The sequence below is a fragment of the Peromyscus leucopus genome, chromosome 3 (assembly GCF_004664715.2).
Source record: "Peromyscus leucopus breed LL Stock chromosome 3, UCI_PerLeu_2.1, whole genome shotgun sequence".
NCBI lineage: Eukaryota > Metazoa > Chordata > Mammalia > Rodentia > Cricetidae > Peromyscus > Peromyscus leucopus.
Genome location: NC_051065.1, coordinates 58,252,592 through 58,277,746, shown reverse-complemented (window position 1 = coordinate 58,277,746; position 25,155 = coordinate 58,252,592). Strand labels below are relative to the sequence as shown.

The 25,155-nt window shown below is 42.1% G+C and overlaps 1 protein-coding gene across 7 annotated transcripts in view; it reads left to right on the top strand.

Moving 5' to 3' along the window:
* Positions 1-25,155, top strand: part of Ahcyl2 (adenosylhomocysteinase like 2) — a 169,982-nt gene that overhangs the window by 129,857 nt on the left and 14,970 nt on the right. For all 7 annotated transcript variants that reach the window (XM_028866191.2, XM_028866189.2, XM_028866195.2 and 4 more), the window contains exons 5-12: positions 2,413-2,515; positions 5,893-5,987; positions 9,442-9,548; positions 11,928-12,044; positions 16,142-16,205; positions 16,658-16,746; positions 20,258-20,328; positions 23,683-23,777. In XM_028866191.2, coding sequence (XP_028722024.1) covers positions 2,413-2,515; positions 5,893-5,987; positions 9,442-9,548; positions 11,928-12,044; positions 16,142-16,205; positions 16,658-16,746; positions 20,258-20,328; positions 23,683-23,777 — 741 coding nt within the window. The remainder of the gene's footprint in view (positions 1-2,412; positions 2,516-5,892; positions 5,988-9,441; positions 9,549-11,927; positions 12,045-16,141; positions 16,206-16,657; positions 16,747-20,257; positions 20,329-23,682; positions 23,778-25,155) is intronic.

Here is a 25,155-nt window from a genome sequence, read left to right as displayed (position 1 = left end):
CTTGTATTTAGAAACAGGGTCTAGCCTGGTGCTTTCCAAGTAGGCAAGGTTAGCTGGTCAACAAGCTTCAGGGATCTTCTGTCTTCAGCTTTTTTGTTTGTTTTGTTTTACACGAAGGTTCTGGAGATCAAACTCAGGTCCTCAAGCTTGCAAAGCAAGCACTTTACTAAGTTATCTCTCAGCCTCTCTTTGCTCTGGCCCTTCCCTTTCATTCCTTACTTCTGGTACATGATGATCCACTCTTACCTTGTATGTTCCATAGCCTTGGAATCAGTCGTTTTTCAAAGGAACTCACGAGGCTGCTTTCAGTGGATCTTGGCACTAGTCAGAGACTGTTCCTGGATCTTCTTTCATTAATTTTGGAACAAGATTGTCTGTTAACTCTAAGTGGATTTCTTTTGTCCTGTTCTCACCATCTTTACTTTTGGGAAGTTCAGTGACCTGAGTCAGGTCATTTGATAACATCCCATTCTTCTTGGATGGTCGGTTCTGGTTTTTTTTTTGTTGTTTTGTTTTGCTTTGCTTTGTTTTCTCTGCTCTCCGTTTCTCTTTATATTTTAGTTTGTAATTTCTGTTCTGCTGTCTTTAAGTTGGCTGATATGTCCTTGAAAGTGCCCAGCCTGGAAAGACTGTTGTAGGAATTCTCAGTACCTTATATGGTTTTGTTTCTGGCATTTGTATTTGACTTGTTTTTATAGTTTCCATCTCTATCTGCTAAAATTCCCTGTTTGTGAATGCTGTGTATCTTTTTTTTATTAGCATAAACAGTTGTTATGTTATGTTTCTGTTTAATCATAGTTTATATTTATTTTGCTTTTTGAGACATTCTCACTTAAACCAAGCTACCCTTGAATGTACCGTATAGCTACGGATGACCTTGAAATTCTAGTTCTCCTGCCTCTTCTCTTGAATGCTGGGATGTGGACATGTGCCACCACACATGATTTCTATAGTGCTGAGAATCAAATCCAGCACTTCAGGCACACTAGGCAAACACACTACAGACCTTTGTTTTCACATCTTATAATCTTTGAGTGATGACTTTGGTTTCCACTGGAGTTGTGAAGTGCTCAGGATTTCAACTGTTTTGCGCACTATAGGCTTCACATTTCTTCAGCAGTGGGCTGAAGACTGTAGGTTACTTAGGCTGATTATAGAGTACTAAAGGGCTTTCCCTAGGTTTTCAGCTGCTTGAACACCAGTGTGCCACAGAGGGACTCTCCTCAGGGGCCTGCCCTAGACTGCTACCTTGTGTTGGGGTAGCCTTCTTGGTGAGGGCAAGTGAGAGTCTTGAATCTTGTGATCCAGCCAGTATTAGGCAGGCCTCTGTGAGGGCGAGGCTTTCCTAGTGTCCCTGTTGCTTTCTGGAGCAGCCAAGTCTTTCTTCTTTTCATTGGTAGGTCTGGAAGAAGATTTTTTTTGTCTTTTGTGGAGAAAGAGAGAAGTAATAGATCTGTAGATTATAAATAGAGTATAATCTATATCCACCCTGGGCTTGGGATGATCTGTGTGGCCTTCCCAGTTTTGCTTATGTCTCCCCCATGAGCAGGGGTCTCTGCATGGCTCTCGTGGCAGGCATGGTTTCTAAACTTATCTTTCTTAAGGCTTGTTTTCCATGAGAGACTAGTGTAGTGCAATCCAACCCCTGACTCTAGTTCTTGTGAGTACTAGGCAGGTATTCTTGGAAAGGAGCTTGCCTGTGAGTATGAAATCTTGTGTCTAGTTGGAGCAACACAAAATTCCAAATTATACACTTTCCTAAATTAACCTTTAATTAGAATTTTAGCTAATTTTTCTTACCCTTACATATGCAGCTACCTTTTCTCCCCATGCTTTGCCAAAAAATGAAACAAACCCAGTCCATATCCAGATTGACCTCAGACTTTCAAGGATGACCTTGAATGTCTGCCTCTTACCCAGTTCTGAGATTCCAGCCCTGTGCCACTATGCTTGGTTTGGTGAATTGCTAGGAATCCAATCCAGGGCTTCCTGCAAACACCCTACCAACTAAGCCACATCCTCAGCCCTACCTGGAACTCTCTTGCTTCCTGTATCCTAAACAGAAGTAGAACTGTATGTCTGTGTTTTGATAAAAAATACTTTTTCTCTGAAATTCTTAATTAAATCTTACTGGGGAAAGTGTAGACTTTTACTGCAGCCGACTCCTCTGCCCTGGGTTGAAAATACTGAAGAAATCCTATAAAGCACAACTTGAAAACCATTGGCCTGGCTTAGTCTTGATGTATTGTATCATCAAAGACATAAACGTAGCCAAGAGTGGTGACGCTGGCTACTCTTGAGAAGTGGAAGTGGGGGAACTGCCTGGTTACATGAGACCCTGTCTCAAGACAAAACTCAGTCTCCAGCCGTTGTTTGTTACAGGCTTGTTTATCTCCACGTTCTGTAACACAGGTGCTTATGGAAACTCTGGGTGCTCTGGGAGCACAATGCCGGTGGGCCGCCTGCAACATCTACTCCACGCTCAATGAAGTGGCCGCCGCTCTAGCAGAAAGTGGTAAGAGCTGATTTTTGTCTGTCTTTGGCTAAGATAAGTTTCAAGAAGTTCCACTGTTTCAGTGTAAATCTTTAAGAAAGGTTGACAGGATCCTGCTATTGATGCATTTATTTTCTTCAGGGGCTCCTTTTGTCAATCATGATCTAGTTAACTCTGTTGTTTTATAGTTGGCAAATAGCTACCTACGTCTAGTGCTCTGGTTATCACACTTCTGTTTGATTCACTAATAGGCCACCAGTGAACACTGCTCACACTCAAGATAGTATGTAATAGTGCCCTAATATAGGTTTCTCTGCCCATGCAATAAGCCAGATCCAGCCAAATTGAAAAAGTAAAAGAGCAGGTTTATTTGAGCAAAGCAACTCCTGGGTGAGTTCTCCAGCCCCAGAGATTCAGGCAGAAGTCACAGGCCTGAGCTAAAGCAGGGAGCTTATATAGGCCACAGGTGAGGGTGATGACGTGTCCCCCTCCAGCTGGGTTTGTGTCCAAGTATAGTCAAAGCTGGAATGTTTGGGCAGGGACTTGGGCTGCTGGCAAATTCCGGGGAGGATCTGCCTTAGCCTCCAAGAATGCTGAACTGGGCTTTTTGGTGCCTTCCCTTTGCTCAGAGGTTCTCTGAGAGGGCGAGGTTTGGAGAAAGACAGTAATGGGGCTTTCTGGATCAAGCAGGAGTGAGCTGGAGATTCCAACCAAACAGTATGTAATGCTCGAGCCGTAGTTTGTGGCCATGCAGGTTTTCTAGCACATGGCTCACCCTGATTTAATGTTCAGCATGTCTGCTTCAGCAGTAAAGAAGCTGAGACAGGCAGATCATGAGTTTGAGGACTTGGCCTGGCAGGTTAATTGATCACAATATCCACTAATGCCTGAAGGACAGAAATAGAGATATTTAGATTCTGTCAGCTTTCTGTCTTCCCTATGTGTAGCAATACACATAGAGCTGGGTACCAAAACGGCTTCTGAGCTCTTGGGAGACTCCAAGAAAGTCCTACAGAATATACTTATCTCTCCTTTTGCTAACACTCTTGGCATTTCATTAGTTCTTTCATTTATTTATAAAACTGTACTGCTTGTATATAATAGAAAATTATATAAATATTAAATGTATATACAGTGAATTGTACATAGACATTCATTTTTTTCTTTTTTTTTTGGCAAATGATTATTGGTTCTAATCTTGAAAATTATTAAGGATGAGCCTTAATAATCTTCTTCCCAGGGACCCAGAAGAGAAGCTACGAATGGCGAGAATTATTTTCGGGAAAAGAATCTAAGTACACCAAGCTCTTAGTCCGTCTACTCTATTCCTCTGGGATAAAATCCTATCTACACAGCTTCAGTTCTGTTCTCGTGCCTGATTTCTCTCTACCTTTGTCTGCTGTCCCCTCTAAGTTATATCTTAAGTTTCTCATCTTAGTTCTGCCCATCTTGGTCTTTCTCATCTCATTCTTCCCTATCTGGCTCTTCCTCGTCTCCCATCTCATTCTTCTAGTTTTTCATCTAGTTCCCCAGTCAAAATCCTCTCCAGTCTAAATCCTCAAAAATCCTTCCAAGTCTCTGAGGTTTACAGCTATATACTCATGCAATAGCAATGCTCTAGCCAAAGCAAGATCACCCGGCTTGAATTTTTATTTTTTATTTTTTTGTTTTTTTTTTTCGAGATAGGGTTTCTCTGTGTAGTTTTGGTGTCTGTCCTGGATCTCACTCTGTAGACCAGGCTGGCCTCGAACTCACAGAGATCCGCCTGGCTCTGCCTCCCGAGTGCTGGGATTAAAGGTGTGTGCCACCACTGCCCGGCCCTGCCACGCTTGAATTCTTACAAGGTCATAAAGGCAGGTAAGAATTTTCCTCAGACAGTGGCTGTCAGGCTTTCTTTTACAACCCAAAAAGGGAGTGGTAAAGGAGGAGGTCAACTTGAGAACTAATGATCGGTTAGTATATCAAAAAGGGAATTTATGTGCTTAGTCTACATTCCTAGAAGTGGTTAGGTAAGAAGTTAGGAGTCTATAATCTTAGTAAGGCTGGATCTTAGCTTAAATTGCACAAGAAGTAAAGCTATCCACTTGATTTAGGAGGCAGGCATTGTTTCCATAACCTTACTTCAGGAGATCGTTTGGCCTTGGACACTTGATAGGTATTTTAGATAAATACACTGTTAGGAGTTTTTGGAAACACACATAGCACACAAGAAAATCATTGTAGGAATCGGCTAATATATATACAAAAGCTAAAATATCACCAAGACTTCTTAAGCCATGGCTTGACCTTCGAAAAGGTCCTTGACCTTTCCAAGTAGTAGCTTTTGTGATAGTAGCTGGATTCCATCACATTTTCCTGTGGCTTGCAGCACTCCTATTTAATAAGTAATGAGAAATACCTTTGCTCTCAGAATGTTATTTGTGGTAAAGAAGGTAGCATACTTACATAAATGATAATAAAAAAGACTCGTTTGACAAAATGCCTCAACTGCTTATAAACGCATATTCAAGACCAGGCATGACATATTCCTATCATCCCAGATATTAGGAAGGTTGGGGCCAAAAGATCATAGTTCAGAACCTGCCTGGGAAACTTAGTAAAATCTTGTCTCAAAATAAAAAGGTTAGGGATCATGGCTCACATCTGTAATCCAGCCCTCAGAAGGCTGAGGCATGAGAATGACCACGAGTTTGAGGCTGGCCTGAACTCCATGGTGAGATGTTGTCTCAAAACTACCTAAGTGAATAAAAATAAATGAATGAATAACTAAAGCTAGGGATGAAGTTCAATGGTAAGAGCACTTGTTTAGTGTACTCTGTGATTCCCAGCTTCATTCCCCAACGCTGCAAAAATAAATAAATCTATGTTCAGTGATACAGAAATACATAAAAGATGGCTTTTAAAAAATATAAAAGTTCGCATTCATTTGGTTCTCACCCAGCTAAGTTAAGCAGCTTGCGTAATGGACATTCTACTTCATGAGGCTATGGTGTGGAACAAGCACTTTAGTAGATAAAGTGTGAGAGTTTCCAGTGAGCATGTGGAATAACTAAGAAAAACAACAAGTGGATTTGGGAGATGAAGAGACGGACAGCTTGACTCTGGATCAAGTGCTGATTTCTGGTTTCTTCTTTTTCCCCTGGTAGTCCTATTTTTAGCAGCTCTTCATTACTGCTTGTCCCTTTTTGAGCCAAGAAGAACAGAATAGCCACTACAGGAAAAGGAATGGATAAGGGGACTTGAGGGCAGTATTAACCAGTGAAGGAAGTTAATCCTAAGAATTTAGCAAAATGAGAAAGTGAGGAATTTGTGGAAATTGGCACTTTCTTGGTAAAATTTGGGGATTGGCCCTTTTATAGCCTTTAATGGCTTCTCTTTGTTCCTTTTATTATTTTTAGGATTTCCTGTCTTTGCCTGGAAAGGAGAGTCAGAAGACGACTTTTGGTGGTGCATTGACAGATGTGTGAATGTGGAGGGCTGGCAGCCAAACATGGTAGGTCAGATTTCTGTCAATGCTGCTCCTAAGGGCAGGGTGGTGGTGGAAAAGACTGACTTGGGTAGGGGGTTCCCATAAGAAGGAAGGAAAGAAAATGGACCCATTTCTGTCCGATGTACCTGGGTTTCCAGCAAAATTCAGTGGATCTGCTTAGGATACCTGTAGTACTAAACTTCTTATAACTGCAGAGTCTTGATTAGCTCAGTGTGGTGGTGCACATCTGTAATCCCAACATTCAAGAAGCTGAGACAGGCAGATCATGAGTTTGAGGCCAGCCTGGAAGCATTGACATCTATAAGTAACATGAAAATGCTACTCAGGATTCACACATGACTGACAAAATGCAGAAGTAATGCATTTCTGTCCCCTACTGCTGTTCACGGTTGCTCCAGTAACAGTCACCGTAAACACCAGCAAACAAATACATGGGAAGGCACAGACGCCTTGGGGCTCCTGAGGAGGCACTTAGCGTTCCTGGGAGTCGACACACTGAGTTTTTAATATGCTTGGAGCACTTCCAAGTACAAATTTCTTCTCTTTATTTTGTAAAAGATGACCAGGAAGTTTAGGGGTTTTCCTTTCTACTTCATTTTTTGTTTCATTGTTTAAAAGATCCAGTCTGAAAGGCTGTGGATGTAGCTCGGTGGTAGAGCTTTTGCCTGACATGCACAAAGCCCTAGGTTTAGTCCCCAGCTCTGAAGAAAAAAAGAAAAGAAAAAAAATTAAATGTAGGGCTGGGGTATAGCGCCCTGGTTTAACATGCTTGAAGCGCTGGATTTACACTGTTTAAACACACACACACACACACACACACACACACACACACACAAATTCTTGAAGACTGAAAACACAACATTCATAGAGAAAGAAAAAGGCATAAAAATATGATAATTTCCTGCTTTACCAACATTTCTGCATTATTAAGAAATTAGAGAATCAGCTTTAAAAAAGAAAAAAGGAAAAAAAGGAGAGAGAGAGAGAGAGAGAGAGAGAGAGAGAGAGAGAGAGAGAGAGAGAGGATCCCTTGCTGCTGACGGCTGAAAACTAGGTGCCCCTCCAAGAAGCAGCTTCCGCTGAAGCCTGTGGTCCAGGTCACACGGCACCAATGCTGGCTTGAGGAGGGGTGCTGGTGGCTCCAAGGTGAGCGGCTCATCCAGCAATTGTAGGTGACAAGGAGGGAGTCTGACTGACAGACGACAAGGAATATAGGGGCGGGGCCCTTGTCTCTCGGGAATAAAACTAATTTTGTAGTCATGAACACAGAGAGGCTATGGCTTTGTACCCAGAGAGCTTTTACAGTCTGTGGAGCCAACACAGCCACTAGGAAAGTTAGTAAAGACAGGTACAAGGATCAAAACAGTTGTCGTCTCAGAAAATAGAGCACATATCTTTCTTTGGCCAAGACCCAATGCTTTTCCTTACATTTCAGCCTCAGGAAAAGGAAGATTATCTGAGGTCAAGAACTTTCTGCAGTGGGACAGCACAGGGAATTTATAGGCTGCAGTCATTAAATAAATATGTAAAAAGCAACTCCTGCCTGTGCTGGATGCTTTGTTTAAAGGGGAAAGTAGGTGCTGGGATATAGCTCAGTTGGCAGAGTATTTGTCTGGCGTGTATGAAGCCCTGGATTTGATCCTCAGCACTGTGTAAGCCAGGTGCGGTGATGGGTGCCTACAATCCCAACAGGAGGGTCAGGCTGAGGAGATGGTTCCCTGGGTAAAGGCTTGCTGTCCAGCATGAGGGGCTGAGTTAGGAACCCAGCACCCACGTAAAAGCCAGGTATGGTAGGAGGCATTTGTTAGCATAGCCCCACTAGGTCTTGGTGATGAGCCAGTCTCGATACATAAACAAATATAAAGGGGAAAGTAAATGAGCATAATGGGACATAGTCCACAGAGTTGCCGATTCCTTGGGGTTTTGTCTATTCTTTCTTGTGGCTGGGGATCAGAGGCAGCAAGTGAAAACCTCACGGAATCCATGCATACAGAACAGCAGAGAGAAACTCTTTCTGGTTTCTTTTGTATGGGAAGAGTTGGGGTGAGATGTATGCTTACACGTACATGAATGTGTGTATACATGTTGTGGAGGCCAGAAGACAACCTCAGCTGTCATTGCAAGGAGCCTTCACCTTGTTTTTTGAGACAGGGTCTCCCACTGGGACCAGGGCTCCACAATTAGACGAGGCTGGTCCCATCCCTGCCTCCCCAGCACTGACTTTTCTGCACTGCCATGCTTGGCTTTTTATGTGGCTGCTGGGGTTAAACTCAGGTCCTCATGTTGGTAAGGCAAGCACTCATTAAATCATCTCCCCAGCCTTTTGGGGTAGGGGTGGGGGCAACACTGGGATTGAAACTGGGGCTCTCTCCCTTGACCTATGACCTTGGCCCCTCTTTGGGTTCCTTGGACGTTGGTTCTTAGGGGTTCTGTTTATAGTGTGTAGCCAGGCTAAGAGTTCCAATGAGAGTCCTGCCTTGGACCCTACCCTCCATCAAGAGTTGATAAAATAGATTAATAGTAGGAGCAGAAGCAAAAGATCAGATGATAGATGCGGGGTTGGGTGTTTTGTTTTCTCTGGGATTCAGTATGGCGCTTTTAATTCTTGTAGTGCTGATATCCCGCAAGTTTAAAAAGAATGCATGCCAGCAGAGGATGACTGAAGTCTGTGGAGACCTTCCAGGACAGGTGTCACAATTTAGAAAAGTCCTGAAGGGCTCAAGTGCCACTGCCTTGTGCCTGATTTATAATTCATAAATCTTCCCCTGCTGATGGAAGCTCTTGTGAGCACAGCATTGTATTTATCTTTAATCCCAACCTGAAATAGTGATGAGCTGTTCCGAAGCACGCTTGTACACCTACATGCTGCACGGTTCCCTGGTTATTTTTAATTTGGCTTATACAGAGTGCGAGGTTGAGCTAGGCAAAATCCCCAGTGCTGCCTGCTGCATTGGGTGGGAGAGTGCCTGTGCTTTGTGAGAAGTAAAGGATTAACAACTTCAGTTTTAAAAGCCATTGTTCTGAGAGAGAGACTAATTATCTGTCCTTTTATTTAAACTAGACCTTAGTTGAATTTATTTAAAGTGCTAGAATCAGCAGTTAGAAATGAGTTTTCTGAAGATCTGAAGTATATTCAAGAACTAGAGGTCTTAATGGCCTCGAGCTGATTATCCATAAGAAAATTCTCATGTTGCAATGTGGCTTCATAAAGTAGATATGTCATGTGGTAGGGACATCTGACTGAGAGAATTATAGTTGGCCTTTCTCCTCTACTCTTTTCTTTGAGTATAATGACTCTTTCATTTGTCAGATTATTATATTAACTCTGGTTTTAAGTTACTTTTCATAACTATATGGAAATTTTGAAATATCTGTACATTGGTAATTAGGAACTGGGATACAGGACTCTGAGAAGCCTTTAGCAAGATGAATGTCATTCCTGATGCTTCTGTTGCAGATACTGGATGATGGAGGAGATCTTACTCACTGGATTTATAAAAAGTATCCCAACATGTTTAAGAAAATCAAAGGCATAGTCGAGGAGAGTGTTACTGGAGTCCATAGGTAAGAGTGAACGGTCATCCTTAGCCTAGATGTAGACTTTATAATCACATACCTGCAGAACACACTATGGTAAACATTGGTGCTTTCTCTGAGGTAACATGTCTAAGCCTGGGCACTTATTTTAATTAACAGCACAAATTACAAACCTAAAATGGTAAACAGCCCGGATGGAGGAGCAAGCAGGGTCCTCATGTTTTCTTGTCATTGCAGTACAGTGGCTGCTTGCTCTGGCCAAGTTTAATTCATTCACTAAGTATTTACTGACTACTAAAATGAGCTACAGTAGACAAAACTTGTGCCCTTACAGAGCCCATGTCTCACAGACATCAAAGGCTTTGGGTCCCATCACAAAGGAGTAGTGATTCCTTGGATAAAATTGGGATCATTTCTGTCATTCATATTCACCCATAAAGAATTTGAAGTGTGAAATAAACTTTTAGGGAAATCAATTCAAAGCAGGCCACCATGACCATTTTAATGTTTCTAATCCTTTTGAATATATAAAAGTATAGCTTGGGGCTCAGAGTTAGGAGCACTGCTGCTCTTCCAAAAGACTCAGGTTCAATTCCCAGCACCCACATGGTAGCTCACAACGGTCTGTAATTCCAGTTCCAGGAGATTCAGCACCCTCACACAGACATACATGCAGGGAAAACACCAGTGCACATAAAATTAAAAAACAAACAGAAAAAAAACAATAGCTTGCAACATACCTTCAGATTCTTAGAAAGGGTGCTTCGCAGGCTGAACTCTGATTGTCAGGTTTGACAGGAACCTTTACCCGCTGAACCACCTCACTAGCCCAGGAGAAGCAAATACTTCTCCTTTTTATGGACTTTGTTTTTTGAACATATATATATATATATATATATATATATATATATATATATTGTGCAACTTATGATTTTATATATTATTGTTATGAACTTGAAACTACTGAAAAGTAGAAATTAATACCTAAAAGTAGTAGGATTATGCTGGATTTTAAAAATATTTAAAATCAGTTCTTTTAAAGCTATTTTTAAGATTTATTTTTATTTTTATTTATGTGTATGCATATGTGTTTGTGTGAATGTATGCTATGCTTGTGGGTGATCACAAAGGCCAGAAGAGGGTGTTAGGTTTAATAAATAAATAAATAAATAAATAAATAAATAAATAAATAAATTTCATGAAGCTGGAGTGACAAGTGGTTGTAAGCCACCTGATGGGATCCCATGTGAACCTTCTAGAGAAACAAGAAATGCACTCTCAACTCCCAGGTCACTTCTCCAGCTCCCAGATTACTTCTTTTATCATTAAAAGGGATATAAAATGTATATGCAGGTTGGAGAGACTGCTCAGCGGTTAAGAGCTCTCACTCCATTTGCAGAGGACTCAGCTTTGGTTTCCAACACCCACCTGGCAGCTTACAACATCCACAACTCAGTCCCAGAGGATCCAACACCCTCTTCTGGCCTCCACAGGCACCAGATACCATGTGTCACACATACATACATTCAAGTATAAACACTCATACACATAAAAGTAATCAATTTTTGGGCTGGAGAGATGGCTCAGAGGTTAAGAGCAGTGGCTGATCTTCCAGAGGTCTTGAGTTCAATTCCCAGCAACCACATGGTGGCTCACAACCATCTATAATGAGATCTGGTGGGAAGGTACACATGCAGGCAGAACACTGTATACATAATAAATAAATAAATCTTCTAAAAAAAAAAATCAATTTTTTTAAGTCTCAGTCTTGGATTGGGCATGGTGGTACACGACTTTGATACCAGTAGAGGCCAGTGGATCTCTATGAGTTCAAGGCTAGCTTAGTCTATATAGTGAGTTCCAGGCCAGCCAGAACTACACAGTGTCTTAGTCTTAAAAGACTAAAGAAGTCACAAAACAAAAGTCTTAGTCTTTAGAAAAATAAAATTAAAAAGATTTATATGCAATTAAAAGTTTTTCAGGGGGCTGGAGAGATAGCTCGGTGATTAAGAGCACTGATTGTTCTTCCAGGAGACCCAAGTTCAATTCCCAGCTCCCACATGGCAGCTCACAACTGTCTGTAATTCCAGTTCCAGGCAGTCTGACACCCATGTCAAAACACCAGTGCACATTAAAAATAAATAAATAATTAAACAAACAAATAAACTTGGAATTTAGTTGGATCAAAGATTTTCTCCACATGATTTTTTTGATTGTGAGCCTTATGTGTACAGCCTCTAGAAAGACATTGTCTGTTTCTCAGTATCTGTTTAGTAGGATGAAATTAGTCATGTCTTATGCTCTCATGCTCAGTCTATCGATATATTTCAGAGATCTGACGTAAAACCAACAGTAGATTGTAGTGTCTCATTGTTTTATGTTCTTCTTGACTTCTCCCATCCGCAGGCTGTACCAACTGTCCAAAGCTGGGAAGCTGTGTGTTCCAGCCATGAACGTCAATGACTCGGTCACTAAACAGAAATTTGATAACCTCTACTGTTGCCGTGAATCTATTCTTGATGGGTAATGTTTGTTATCGTTGAGATGATCTTGGGTTATTGAGTGAAGGTTCCAGCTTCTTTGGTTTTAGTTATTTCTGGAACTGTTTCATGTTTCACCACATCACACCCAGGACTTTATAACCCAGAGCTCTGTTGCCATTGCTATTACAAGAAAATCTCTTTCACGTAACAAATGAGACTGGGAGCTGGAGAGATGGCTCAGTGATTACAAGCCCTGGCTCCTCTTCCAGAGGACCTCTTTGATTCCCAGCACAACGTGCAGCTCACAAGTACCTAGAATTCCAGGCCCAGGGGATCTGGTGCTCTCCTCTGACTTCCACAGGTACCAGGCACACACCTTGTACACAAACATATATGCAGACAAAACATTCATACACATAAAAATAAATACAGTTTTTAGAAAGAACTGAGATTAGCTTCTGTTGGTAAACAGAGTTCATATTTTGTGATCCTTTCAGACTTTGTGTCATTAAAATGGCATACAAGTGATTTCGAAAGAGGTTTCAGGTGACCCTATTTCGGGTCATGGTTCCTGGAACATACCGTATAGTTCTTATGTTATTGCTGTCATACACTTTCTTGACTATCTAGAAACTTGTGGTAAGCAAAGAGCTAATCCCCAGAAGCATTTCTGGTTTCTCTACCCTGTGAGGATTGCAGGTCTGACAGTGCTCAGCTTCCGTCTCCACCCTTGTGTTCACATCCCTTCGCTGCTGCTAGGAGACCCCTGGTGCAGTCGGCATTCTGTTCGTGTAACTAATACTGGATGTAATCAACTGTTGAAAAGAAGAGGTTAATTTTGGCTCTGGGTTTTAGAGGGGTTAGTCTGTGGGCAGATGGCCATACTGGCTTTGGGGCATGCAGCGAGACAGCATGTGGTTAGTTAGGATCAGGTGATGAAGCAAAACTGGTCACATTCTGAGTAAGGAAGGAGCTGGGTTCCCTCTACCCCTCCATGAGCATGTTTCCAGTTTCTAGAAAACCTCCCACTAGACAACACCCCTGGCCTTTATCATGTGGACCTTTGGGAACACTGTAGATCCAAATCATAGCTCCCAAGGGATTTTCTAAGATGGCTTAGAATATGCCAAATATAGTGTTTTTATCACATGGGCCTCCGTTTAAATGCTGGGTCCAATATTTGTTTGTTACCTATAATCCCTTGCTTATCCTTTGCATAGTTCCTTCTCTGTAAAATGGTAACGTGAGTTAAATGAGACAAGACAGGTTGTTCAGTGTTGTTACCTTTCTCCTTTAATAAAAAGTAGGGCAGTATTTCACTGTGTAGACCAGCCGACCTGGAACTTGATACAGAGCCCAGTCCAGCCTCAGTATCCTCTGCTTCAGTCTTCCAAGGGAATACAGGTGTGTGCTACCAAACCCAGCACCTTGCTTGTCTTTCTAGAACTCTCTATAGTAAGTTTTAGGATTGAGTTACATCTTAAGAAAAGTTTTTGCTGGTTGGTTTTGTTGTTTTTGTTTAGTGGAATGTTCAATGCACATTGTAACTATTGTTACCCACTATATTACCATGGAGTCAGTAGTAAAAGATAGACTAAACATTTTAACAAATTCTTAGCCCAGTGGTCAGTCAGAGTGTCCACGTGTAAGGGTCACTGTGACAGATACCTCAGTTCTGACCAAATTGATAGTAACGTATATATTTCATTAAAATACTTATCTACCCACAACTATCTTTTAGACTTTTCAAGTACCAGATCTGTGAACCTAAAGTTGGCCTATACCAGGATCAGTAAAAGATGCATGAAGATAACTCTCCTAGTTCAGAAAAGTGGATAGACTCCCTCCCAGCCATAGTTTACTCCTTAGGTAAGAAAGATTCTTAAAGGTGGAAAGTACAAAGTGACAAAGAAAGAAGCAGTTGAGCAGGAGTTAAGGTTAGATTTCACAGCGACGACGACGACGACGACGACACAGGAAAGTGTCAGCTCTTCTGAATTTGCTAAGCGGCAAGAGCATGGGTACCTGCAGACGTGCAGAGCTGCAATTGGGTCAAGGGCAGTTGCTCCCTCAGTAGAGAGGAGAGCAAGAGAGATGAAAGGAGAGGTAAGCTGCTCCAGAGAGAAGTGCAGTGGGAGCTGGCACCGTGGCTGGCGCTCGTCTGTAACCCAGCACTCAGCGGCTGGGGAGGAGAGCTGAGTGTTAAGGCTGCTGGCTGTTATGTAACAATTTTGAGGTCAGGCTGTGCTGTATAAGATCCTACCTCACAAAGCTAGGAAGAAAAGGGTTGGGGAGAAGGCATGTGGGCTAAGAGAGCGTCCACATGAGGAAGGTGTTAATGTTTACTCTTCTATCGTTCTAGGATGGTTACTTGCAATATTGGTTTCTTTACATGTTGCTAGGACCGTGTCCCTGACAAGAGCAGCTTAGAGGAGGTTTATCCAGGTACAGTCAAATGACAGGGAGTCGTGGCCACAGAGGCTTGAGGCTGCGGGTCACACTGCATCCATAGTTAGCAAGGAGAGGAATGCCGATGCACCCTTATCTTTCTTATTTGGTCCAGGACCCCATCCGTGGAATGGTACTGCCTACGTTGAGGGTCTTCCCACATCAGTTAACAATCTAGAACCTCCCTCAGAGACATGTCCAGAGGTTTGGTGCAGTGACTCTAAATCCCATCAAGTTGCAGTCAAGATTCACTACCGCACACACTGCATCCTAAACAGCAGGGGAGGCCCTGCCGACCCCTCCTGGGTGGTGGTGACTGAGATTCCACTTGGAGGAAGAATGATTGCACAGTGGATTTTCAGATTATAGCTAGTGTTTCAGTTCTTCTGGGTTCTGAGACTAGAAGAGCCGAAGAGAACGTAAGAGATTGGCATGGCTCTTAAGTAGCTCCAGACAGCTTATGTTCCGCCCAGGCTTCCTTTAACGAAGTCTTTTCTGTCCTTCATCCTTGAGGAAGACCCTGCGGTCACAGGAAAATAACTGCCTAACTTGAATCCATCCATGTCTGTAGCCTGCTGTCATTTGCAGAGGAGCAGTGTGAATGAAGTTTCCACACCGCCACAGCTGTGTGCAGTTACAAAGAGAGGCTTCTTCCTACGGGAGGGACGAGGAAAAGCTTGAGAAAAGTGGTCAGAGGAAAGGCGGTCCGGAAATAGATCCTTTGATTGTCCTTGTTCTGCTAGCCATCTCAGGGCCGCTCTGCTAACCCAAGGCTTCTGAGTCTGGTGGTAGCCCACCAGACTGACCTCTTCAGTGAGAAAGAAGTATTGAATGAGCTTCGTCGAGGTACCTGCAGCTGCATCCGGGGAGTGGAGTTGCTAAGTCATTTTGTAATAGGAGTCTTGCTTTCCTTTGAGCATTTGTAGACCCTTTGCACCAGAAGGGCTAAGCAGATGGGTAAATAAGTAGGAAGTCTTACAAGTATTTGGAGGGGCTGTGTATCTCAAAATAGACTGAATTTTAGTTTAAACCCTTTTGTCCTGATCAAGATTCTCAGAGAATGTAAGCTCGTTGTACCCAAAGAAAAACCAGAACTCATTCCTAGATGTTCTTTCCAGTGGAGACGGCTAGGATCAGCTTCATAGAGAACCAGATTTAAAGGTAGAAGGTATCTGCTCCACGATCAGCCCCAGGAAGCTCACTGTCTGTAGTCAGCATCAGCAGGTTTTACTCACGGCTTCTGAATTATTGTCCATTATTTCCCTGTTGAATTGATGCAGAACCAGCTGGCCTTCTGATACTGCTAAACGCCTTCCTTATGCTATCTTTCTAAAACAGTAAGCTAGAATAATGTTTCTATTAAGCCAGAACTTTGTCACTTCCTAAATTAAAATTACTGTTGCCTTATGTGTATCTTTTCTTTTTTTCCCCATATCTATTCACAGTATAAAAGTGTCCATTGCTTTTGTGTTTACAAGCTCCTGTGTGATCTACATCTTTTTGCACTACTCCCAAAAAAGAGAGGAAGACTAGTGGGAGGGAAAACTCATGTATAGCTAGAACTGGTTAGATGGACAAATACATATTTTATTGCTTTCCTTCAAAAATGAAAAAAAAAAACACAAACATCAAATAGAAACAAAAGAACATTTCTTATTTAATGGTTGGACTTTGCTTTTGTTCCCCCAGACTTAAAAGGACAACAGATATGATGTTTGGTGGGAAGCAAGTGGTAGTCTGTGGCTATGGAGAGGTAAAGTTTACCCTTTTACTTATTGGATATTTAAAATGTATTTTGATGGAATATTCTAGAATTTTGCATACAGACATAAGTATAGTCATACCACTTTAGATGGGAGCACATGACTTTAGAAGTCCCTAGTTAAGTACCTTGCTTTTCCCTTTGTATTTTTTCTCGAGTTGATTTTCTGACTTGTTCTAGCACCATGGTTTGTGATGTTCTTTTAGCTTGTGTTTTGATTATAAATCGTGAATGTGGGTGTTCTCATGCATATGAATGTGCTAAGCAGGGGCCAGGGGTTGGTTTATGAACTACATTTATTTGTTTTTCTTGACTTCCCCCAAGCACGAATCTATTTAGCAAAATTACTTGGAGGGGAGGGAAGGAGGGTACCCTTCCTTTGCCAGAAGCTTTGAGAAGTGTGTTCTCTCTGACTTTATTGTGTGTGTTCTTTCCCTGTTCAGGTGGGAAAGGGGTGCTGTGCTGCTCTGAAAGCCATGGGTTCCATTGTGTATGTAACTGAGATCGACCCCATCTGTGCCCTGCAAGCCTGGTGAGTGTGCGAAGGGTACCTGCTCCTCCTTTACACTGCTGTCTAACATGACGCATCTTAGACCCCGATCCAGGGACCCGCCAAGAGAACCTAAGCTTCTGTCTTGTAAAGGTCAAGAGTTCTGCTCCGAGAGAAGCGAAGGTTTAGAATTCCTGTGGAAACAGTAATGGGATGCTTAGGTTTAATGAACAGATATCCCATTAATGTCTCTCTCCATATGTAACCCCTGCCCCTTTGAAAATAATGATGGAAAAAGAAAAGGCAGGCCAGGCGTGGTGGGCCATGCCTTTAACCCCAGCACTGGGGAGACGAGGCACTAGACCAGGTGCTTACTCTGCAATCCCAATGACCTAATTTAGTCTCCAACTTCACAGAGTTGTCCTCTGACCTCCCCACAGGTATACTTTGGCCTGTGTGCATGCTCACACATATATCATGCATGCATATATACATACACACCCCACACATACAGCAGTATATATATTTTTTAAGGTTCAGGCATATAATCTTAACATTCCAGAAGCTGAGGCAAATAGATTGTGAGTTCCAGGCCAGCTTTGGTTATAGAATAAGACCTTGTCCCACCAGCCTGGGCTACAGACTGACACCCTGCTGGGAGGAGAGATTGGGTGTAGCTTAGTGGTAGAGCATGTGCTCAGGTTGGACTTGGGTTCAGTCTTCGGCAGGGGAGGGGAGAGGAGGGGAATGCGATATGTGTCAGAGACCTTCTGATATAACACACTAAAAAGACTTCTGTGGTAACCTTCCCAAAATGTACTGTGAATCTAACGATGAGAAAATATCAGACAAATCCGAACTAAGGGTAGAATCTGCTCGCTCTGTGTGAAGAGTATGTGGGCAATTGTTTGTAGTGTTCTTACACTTCTTAAGGTTCAAATCCAAACCTTTAATCCCAGCATTTGGGAGACAGAGACAAGAAGATCTCTGATTTTAAGACCATAGTCAGACCTTGTCTAAAAAATAATAATAATCAAATAAATAAAATAAAAAATAGATAATCATCCTTACCTCAAAGTATTGTGAGAATTAAGTCAAATAATTATTATATACCATCATAAATAAGTAATATATAACAGGGCTCAGAGCTGCTGTCACAAAATGGAGCCTCACTAAGTGGTAACTGTTACTGAAGTTACCTCCATCTTCCACGGGATGAGAAATGCCATGGCCACTAAAAAGCACTGCAAAGCCCAGTTTATGTAGTGTGTCTCTGTAGTTTATAATCTCTGTGCAGTGTTCACCACTAACCCTCTGGAAGAAGCCACTAAGGTTAGTGGTTAGAATAAGGTTAGAATAAAGCCATTTCCCTCTTTCTGCTGCTCACAGAGCCCAGCCATATGCTGCCAAAGCAGAGTTGGTTCTGCAACAGTCACTGGCTTTCTGTCAGCTTCAGAACACAGGGACCATCACCTTCCTAGTACCCTGTTCCCTATAGAAACCCGAACAAGACATTGGTAACAGCGCAGTTCAGATGATCCCAGAGCCACAAGCCCTTAACTTGCTGTGTTGTGTGTGTTGTGCCAAGCTGTGCCTCGGTGATTGAGGTGAATAGACGGAGGGCAGGCTGCTTTTGACCAGCACAGATCCCCTCTGTGCTGTGCCGTAAGCACTGTGAACAGCGTGCAGTGCTGTAAAAGCACGGGCGGCAGGGTCTTCACTGAAGGCCGAGGCAGTGTAGACAGACATGTCAGCAGAGCTGCATCAGAACTGATGCAGAATGTGTCCTGTGCAAGCAGTAGGTGCACAGCCTCCAAACAGAGGCTGGCGTGGCGTATTTAAGGGGCCCACAGGTAGGATCAGTTTGGGGAGTATTAGTATCTAAGGCAAGAAGAATGATACGGAGTGTGTATAAGGATTTAGGTCTTATCCTGAAGTATGTAAGTGATATGTTCCAAGTTGCACTTAGGGAAATCATGCTGCAAAATGATTTGGGGATGTAGCCTAGAGATCATGCAACCTGGACCAAGCATCACTGGCCTGAACTTAGGAAAGCTAGCATGTATGTATAAAAGGAGGCAGACCTAGGTACAATGGACACACATCTATAATCCCAGCACCTCAAGAGAACTGCCTCAATTTTAAGGCTACAAAGGCTATAAACTAGTCTACAAAGTTCAGACCAAAAAAGGTTGTGCGGGGCCATAAAGTCAAGAGACTTTAATGGAATTAAGAAAAAGGATTTAAAAAATGATATTGGTTGAAATTCCTTCTTTCTCTCTTTTCTTTTCTCTTCTTTTTTAAGATTTGTTTATTCATTATGTATAAAGTATTCTGCCTGCATGTGTGCCTGCAGGCCAGAAGAGGGCACCAGGTCTCATTCTGGGTGGTTGTGAGCCACCATGTGGTTTCTGGGAACCAACTCCCGGTCCTCGGGAAGAGCAGCTGGTGCTATTAACTTCTGAGTCATCTCTCCAGCCCCATTGGTTGTAACTTGAACTGGGAAGAAATGTTTAGTTTCTCTGGCTTATACAGTTGGTTAACAGTAATGCTGCTGCTCATGGTAGAGAATATAGAGGAGAAACAGATGAGGTGTGGGGACAAAGTAAGTTTGGAAGCCCTCTGGGGAGTCCTTGAGGAGATATCTGGGGGAGTATCCTTGGTTATGAAGCACCCCAGAGACGCAAGTTTAAAAAAAAAAAAATGCAGCTGGAAATGTAGATCGACGGTAGATCTCTGCCCTGTTTGCCCGATGCCTGGGTTCTAATCCCACCTGGGGCGTGAAAGAGGGATGTGCCAGTCAGTCAGTCATCTGTAGGTGACAACTGAGCCAAAGGCAGGGTAAAGATGAGTACTGAAAGAACAGAGAAGAGCCCAGTGAAGAACCCCACCAAGGGCTACTATTTAAATATGGGGAAAGGCTGAGAATGTAGCCAAATGGGGTACAATTGCCTCACGTGAACAATGTCCTGGATTCAATCACCAACGCCACAAAGAGGGGGCTAGGTCTTAAGAAAGTAAATTGTGTTTAATGTGGCAGAGAAATCAAGTACTATAAGACACTCAGAAAATATTGGCTTTTTTATTTCAGAAAATAATTGATGATCCTGGGAGAACAGGTTCCGTGAGAATAGATTCAGTGGCCAAGTGCCATTTTCTAGAAATCTGGTTTGGGAATCTCACGACAGCCCTTCCTTGGCTCTCTATTATTAGGAAGAACTAGTTCCCATGATGCAAAGGGAGCTTTTGCATTTCTCCTATGTAAACACAGGAAATGATCTGGACTTTTGACTGAAGAGTAGTCCAGGCCAGATGTGGTGGCAGTCGCCTGTAATCCCAGCACTTGGGAGGAAGAGGCTAGAGGATCCTGAGTTTGAGGCCAGCCTGGGCTACACGATGACACGGTCTTCAAAACCAAACAAAATGAACATCCTGGCCACATTCCAGCTATTCACTGTGACACTGTGGCTACCTAAAGAACTGGGTGCTAGCTTGTAAGGAAAGATTCCCCATTTGACAGCTTAGTGTAATTGATCCTGCTTTATTTCTACAGTATGGATGGATTCCGACTAGTGAAACTGAATGAAGTCATCCGACAAGTGGACATTGTTATCACCTGTACAGGTATGCTTGTGATGTGTATCCAGGGGTCGGGGGGAGATTTGGGAATGCTTTCATGGAGCAAGTGCAAGATGATTGAAGATATTCTGGATGAATCCAAATTATTAAAGCCAGAAATAGGGGTTGAGAGATAGGGTGGCTCCCTTGGTAAAATACATGCCTTCATAAACATGAGGACCTGGATTTGATCCCAGGAACCCATGTAAAAAAGTCAGGCATGGGGGGCGGGAGAGTTGGCTCAGTGGTTAAGAACACTTGTTGTAGCCAGGCAGTGGTGGCACACACCTTTCAGATCTCTTGAGTGTGAGGCCAGCCTGATCTACAGAGTGAGTTCCAGGACAGCCAGAGCTACACAGAGAAACCCTGTCTCGAAAAACAAACAACAACAACAAAGAACAGTTGTTGTTCTTGAAGAGGACCTAGGTTCAACTCCCAACACCCACATGGTAGCAACCATCTATAACTCCAGTTCCAGGAGATCTGACACCCTCTTCTGACCATGGGTACCAGACATATATGTAGTACGCATGCATACATGTAGACAAAACATTCATACACATAAAATAAATAATCTTTTTTAAAAAGCTAGGCCTGGTGTCGTGCACTTACAATTTCAGCACTGTGGCGTCAGACAGGAAGATACATACATGCTAGAGATGGTAACCAAAAAAATGGTCTCTCTCCCGTTTTTTTTCCTACCTGCTTAGAGCTCTGGCCAAGCACAGACCTTTAGGTCATCCCTACAGGAAAGTTTCTGTCCATCCTTTGTTGCCACTATGTCTCTGCCTATCCTTTACCTCCTAGGACATAGCTAGAACTTGAACACTATGTGCCAGTGGTTATTACAGTGATTATTATTAAGCATGTTCAGCATGTACTGTACCATTCTCGGCCCTGCCATCTTTTATTCCACCCTAAAAGCAAATGCTCTCCGGGAATGGTGGCACACGCCACCAATCCTGGCACTCAGGACGCAGAGGCAGGAGGACCTCTGTGAATCTGAGGCCAGCCTGTCCACACAGTGAGTTCCAGGACAGCCAGAGCTACATAGCGAGACCCTGTCTCAAAAAACAAATGAACAAAAAAGAAAATATGCTTGTATATAGTCCCTATAAATTATGACAGGGAAAGAGAAAAATTCATAGTTAGAAAAAGTGAAAGTGGCTATGTTAATTATAAAACAGGTAAACTTTTTTATAAAATTTATTTTTATTTTATGTGCATTGGTGTTTTTCCTGCATATATGTCTGGGTGAGAGTGTCAGGTCCCTTGGAGCTGGAGTTAAAGATAGCTGTGAGCCTCTATGTGAGTGTTGGGAATTGAACCCAGGCCCTCATGGAAGAGTATTCAGTGCCCTTAACCACTGAGCCATCTCTCCAGTGCCAAACAGGAAGATTTTTAATTTTAGGGAGGAATGTTAAAAATGGCTAGTTTCCTTGAGAAACTCATTATAATTGTATGCTAGAGCCATAAATCATAGGAATACTGGTTTTCTTATGCAGTTCTCTTAGAGAAAGGAAATAAAATGTGTTTCTAGCCTCCGCAAGAACTGGGGACAGGACAAAGACCATGAGGAGCTGCTCTTACTTCATTCATCAGACCTGTGGGTCCTCTCCTCTCCCATAAAAGGGATAGAATGGACTTATTTTTAATAGCTGGGTTGGGATAGGAGTCCCATGTCATGTGTTTCACCCATATGTATTCAGTTTTGTCTGTAGGTATAGCTCAGAGGTCCTAGGGTTGATCCTCAGCACCAAAATTCAATACTGTATAGAAATTTACAGGCTTGTATAACTGTTATGACTTTCTATTGAGATATAATTCATATAGCACAGTGTTCACCTTTGAAAAGCGTACAGTGTGGTGGTTTTTACTGAAGTTGTAGAACATCCCATTATCTAATTCTATAACATTTTCATCATACCCACAAGAAGTTCTCTATCATAAATGTTCACTCTTTATTCCATCCTTCACACTCCTGTAACCCCAAGCAACCACTGATCTTTCTGTCTGTACATATTTGCTTTTTCTGGACATTCTATGTAAAATGTAGTCATACAATATGTAGTCTTTTATGACTAGCTTCTCAGCACAATGCTTCCAAGTTCCATCCATATAATAACATGTATTAATATTTCATCTCTTTGTTTCTGAATGCTATTCCTTTGTGTGGCTATACCACAGTTTATCTCTTCTGAAGAATATAGATGGATATTTGGGTTGGTTTCACTTGGGGTCATTATGAATGATGCCACTACAAACATTGAATCTAAGACTTTGTGTGAACATGTTTTCAATTCTCTTATTTGTATAAACAGCAATAAAATCGCTGTATCATATAGTAATTCTATTTTTAAGGTTTTAAGGAATTATCGAACTATTTTTCAAAGTGATGGTACTATTGTACAGTTGTACCAACAGTGTTTCTCTACATCCTCAACAACAATTTTTTTTTTTCAGAGCTTAGGACCGAACCCAGGGCCTTGCGCTTGCTAGGCAAGCACTCTACCACTGAGCTAAATCCCCAACCCATCTCAACATCGATTTTATTACTGTGTATTTTATTGTCATCCCAGTGAACATAAAGTAATATATGGTTTTGATGGCTAGTGATGTTCTCCATTCTTTCGGCCATGCCTATCTCTGAAGAAACATCTTTTCAAGTCCTTTATTCATTTTTAAATTAGATTGTCTTTATTACTGAGTTGTAAGAGTCCCAAATACATTTGGGATAGAAATCCCATTTTGGTGTTTGATTTACAAAGATTTTGTTTGTTGTCTTTTAAACACTTAGTGGGGTCATTTATAAGACAAGGATGTGTATGTATGTTGATGTAGTCTAGTCGCTATTTTATTCTGTTGCTTCTCTTTAAAGTGCTATATGGGAATAGACTGTTGCTCAACCTGAGGTCACAATGATTCACTTTATGTTCCTCTAAAATTTCTTTAAACAACGAAGAGTTTTATAGTTTTTGCTCTTAAGAATATGATCTATGAGCCTGGTGATGATGGCACACACCTTTAAACCCAGCACTCAGGAGGCAGAGGCAGGCGATCTCTTTGAGCTCAAGGCCAGCCTGGTCTACAGAACAAATTCCAGAACAGCCAGAGCTACACAGAGAAATCCTGTCTCAAAAAACCAAATATATATATATATATATATATATGATCTATGTAGAGTTGATTTTTACATATTTCATTATATATATATGTGTGTGTATATATACACACACCTATGTTGATTTTGTGTGTGTGTGTGTGTGTGTGTGTTGTGTGTGTGTGTGTGTGTGTTTGTATTATATGAGGTAGGAGTCTAACTTCATTCCTTTTCATGTGGACATCTCTTCTGTTTTTAAGGTAACAAGAATGTGGTAACCAGAGAGCACTTGGACCGTATGAAGAACAGCTGCATTGTTTGTAACATGGGACATTCCAACACTGAGATTGATGTGGTAAGGTCATTACTAATTATTACTGGGACCTTTTTATTTTTCATTCATTCTCTCCTTCTCAGGTGACAGACTGGAAGCAGAAAAAGCAGGGTCATCAGCTACCCTAAACATGACCATCCTAGTAGAACAGTCCATATCTGTTCACTTACCTGCCTTATGGTGCTTATGGGGCAAAATAAAGCTTTTCATCTCAATCATTTCGTATGACTTCTCCTTCCACTCAGGCTTGATTACCTACTCAGACTGTGAAACATTTTCTTTCCATGTTGAGAATTGGGAGCTGTGAGTCATGATGATAGTCAGTATCTTGAGGATGTTTAGCTTTACATAGAGATGAGGGAAGCAGGCTCGTCCGTGGAAACACTCAAAGCAGAGATCTGTAGGCTAGGACAAGGACATTGCCTTAGAGTGGCTGTGTCTACCAAAAACTGTAGTTTCTTCATTCCTCTCCCTCCTCCCTGGGCTAGACCTCCCTTAACATATTTCTTACATTTCAGTGATTGGGTCTGTAGGTGTCACCTTCAATTCAGAGCCACTGTGTAACAGTATGCATTACTAAAACCTGGAAAGTCTATCATTGTGTTTCTCTAATCTGATTGTAGTCATCCAAACCTCTAGTAAGTTGTCCAAGTAATAGTTAATAGAGGTGTTATTTATTTCTTTTCAGACTTACCAAAGTATCTCTCAGTCTGAGTTTGACTCTGGCTTTAAGTTTTTGTGACATTTTATGCACATCTGTCTTTCTGTCTGGGTAGCTGGTTCAACCATAGCATGCTTTCATCTCCACTGAGGGCTGCTGTGATTGAGCTCCAGCACTACCAGGTAAGGACCAGCTGACACTGAGAGCCTTGTTGGATAATATTTATTTTATGTGGCTCCTCTTTTAACCCTATGTTCCAGTCTTTTGTTATTAAAAACAGCTGACTGGGGATGTAGCTCGGTGTTGGTGTTTGCCTCGCACACATGAAGGCTCCAGGTTTAACCCCTGTACCACAGCACCAGAAAGAAGGAAGGAACAGCAAGCAGGATAACCTGGAAGCCTGTTTCTAGTCTGGGGTCCGAGTGCCATGCTTCATTCCTCTGTCCTGTCGCTGTAGCTTGCTTACAATTACTAACTAATTAATAGTTAGTTCTTTGGCAGGAGGAGGGGCGTCTCTTAAGTTTCCCTTATGTGCTGTGAGTGAATGGCACCTTTACTAAACGGTCAAAGATAGAGGAGGGAGCAGAGCCTTTTTCCTTCTAACCGGAGGAAGCTCTAACTAATGCGATCCTATAACTTTCGCACTTTTGCTTTTCTCAACCCATCCCCTTGAGTCCTCTGTGAGGATTTATTCTTAACTTTCAACTGGGAAACATAGATTAAGTACACTGATAAGTC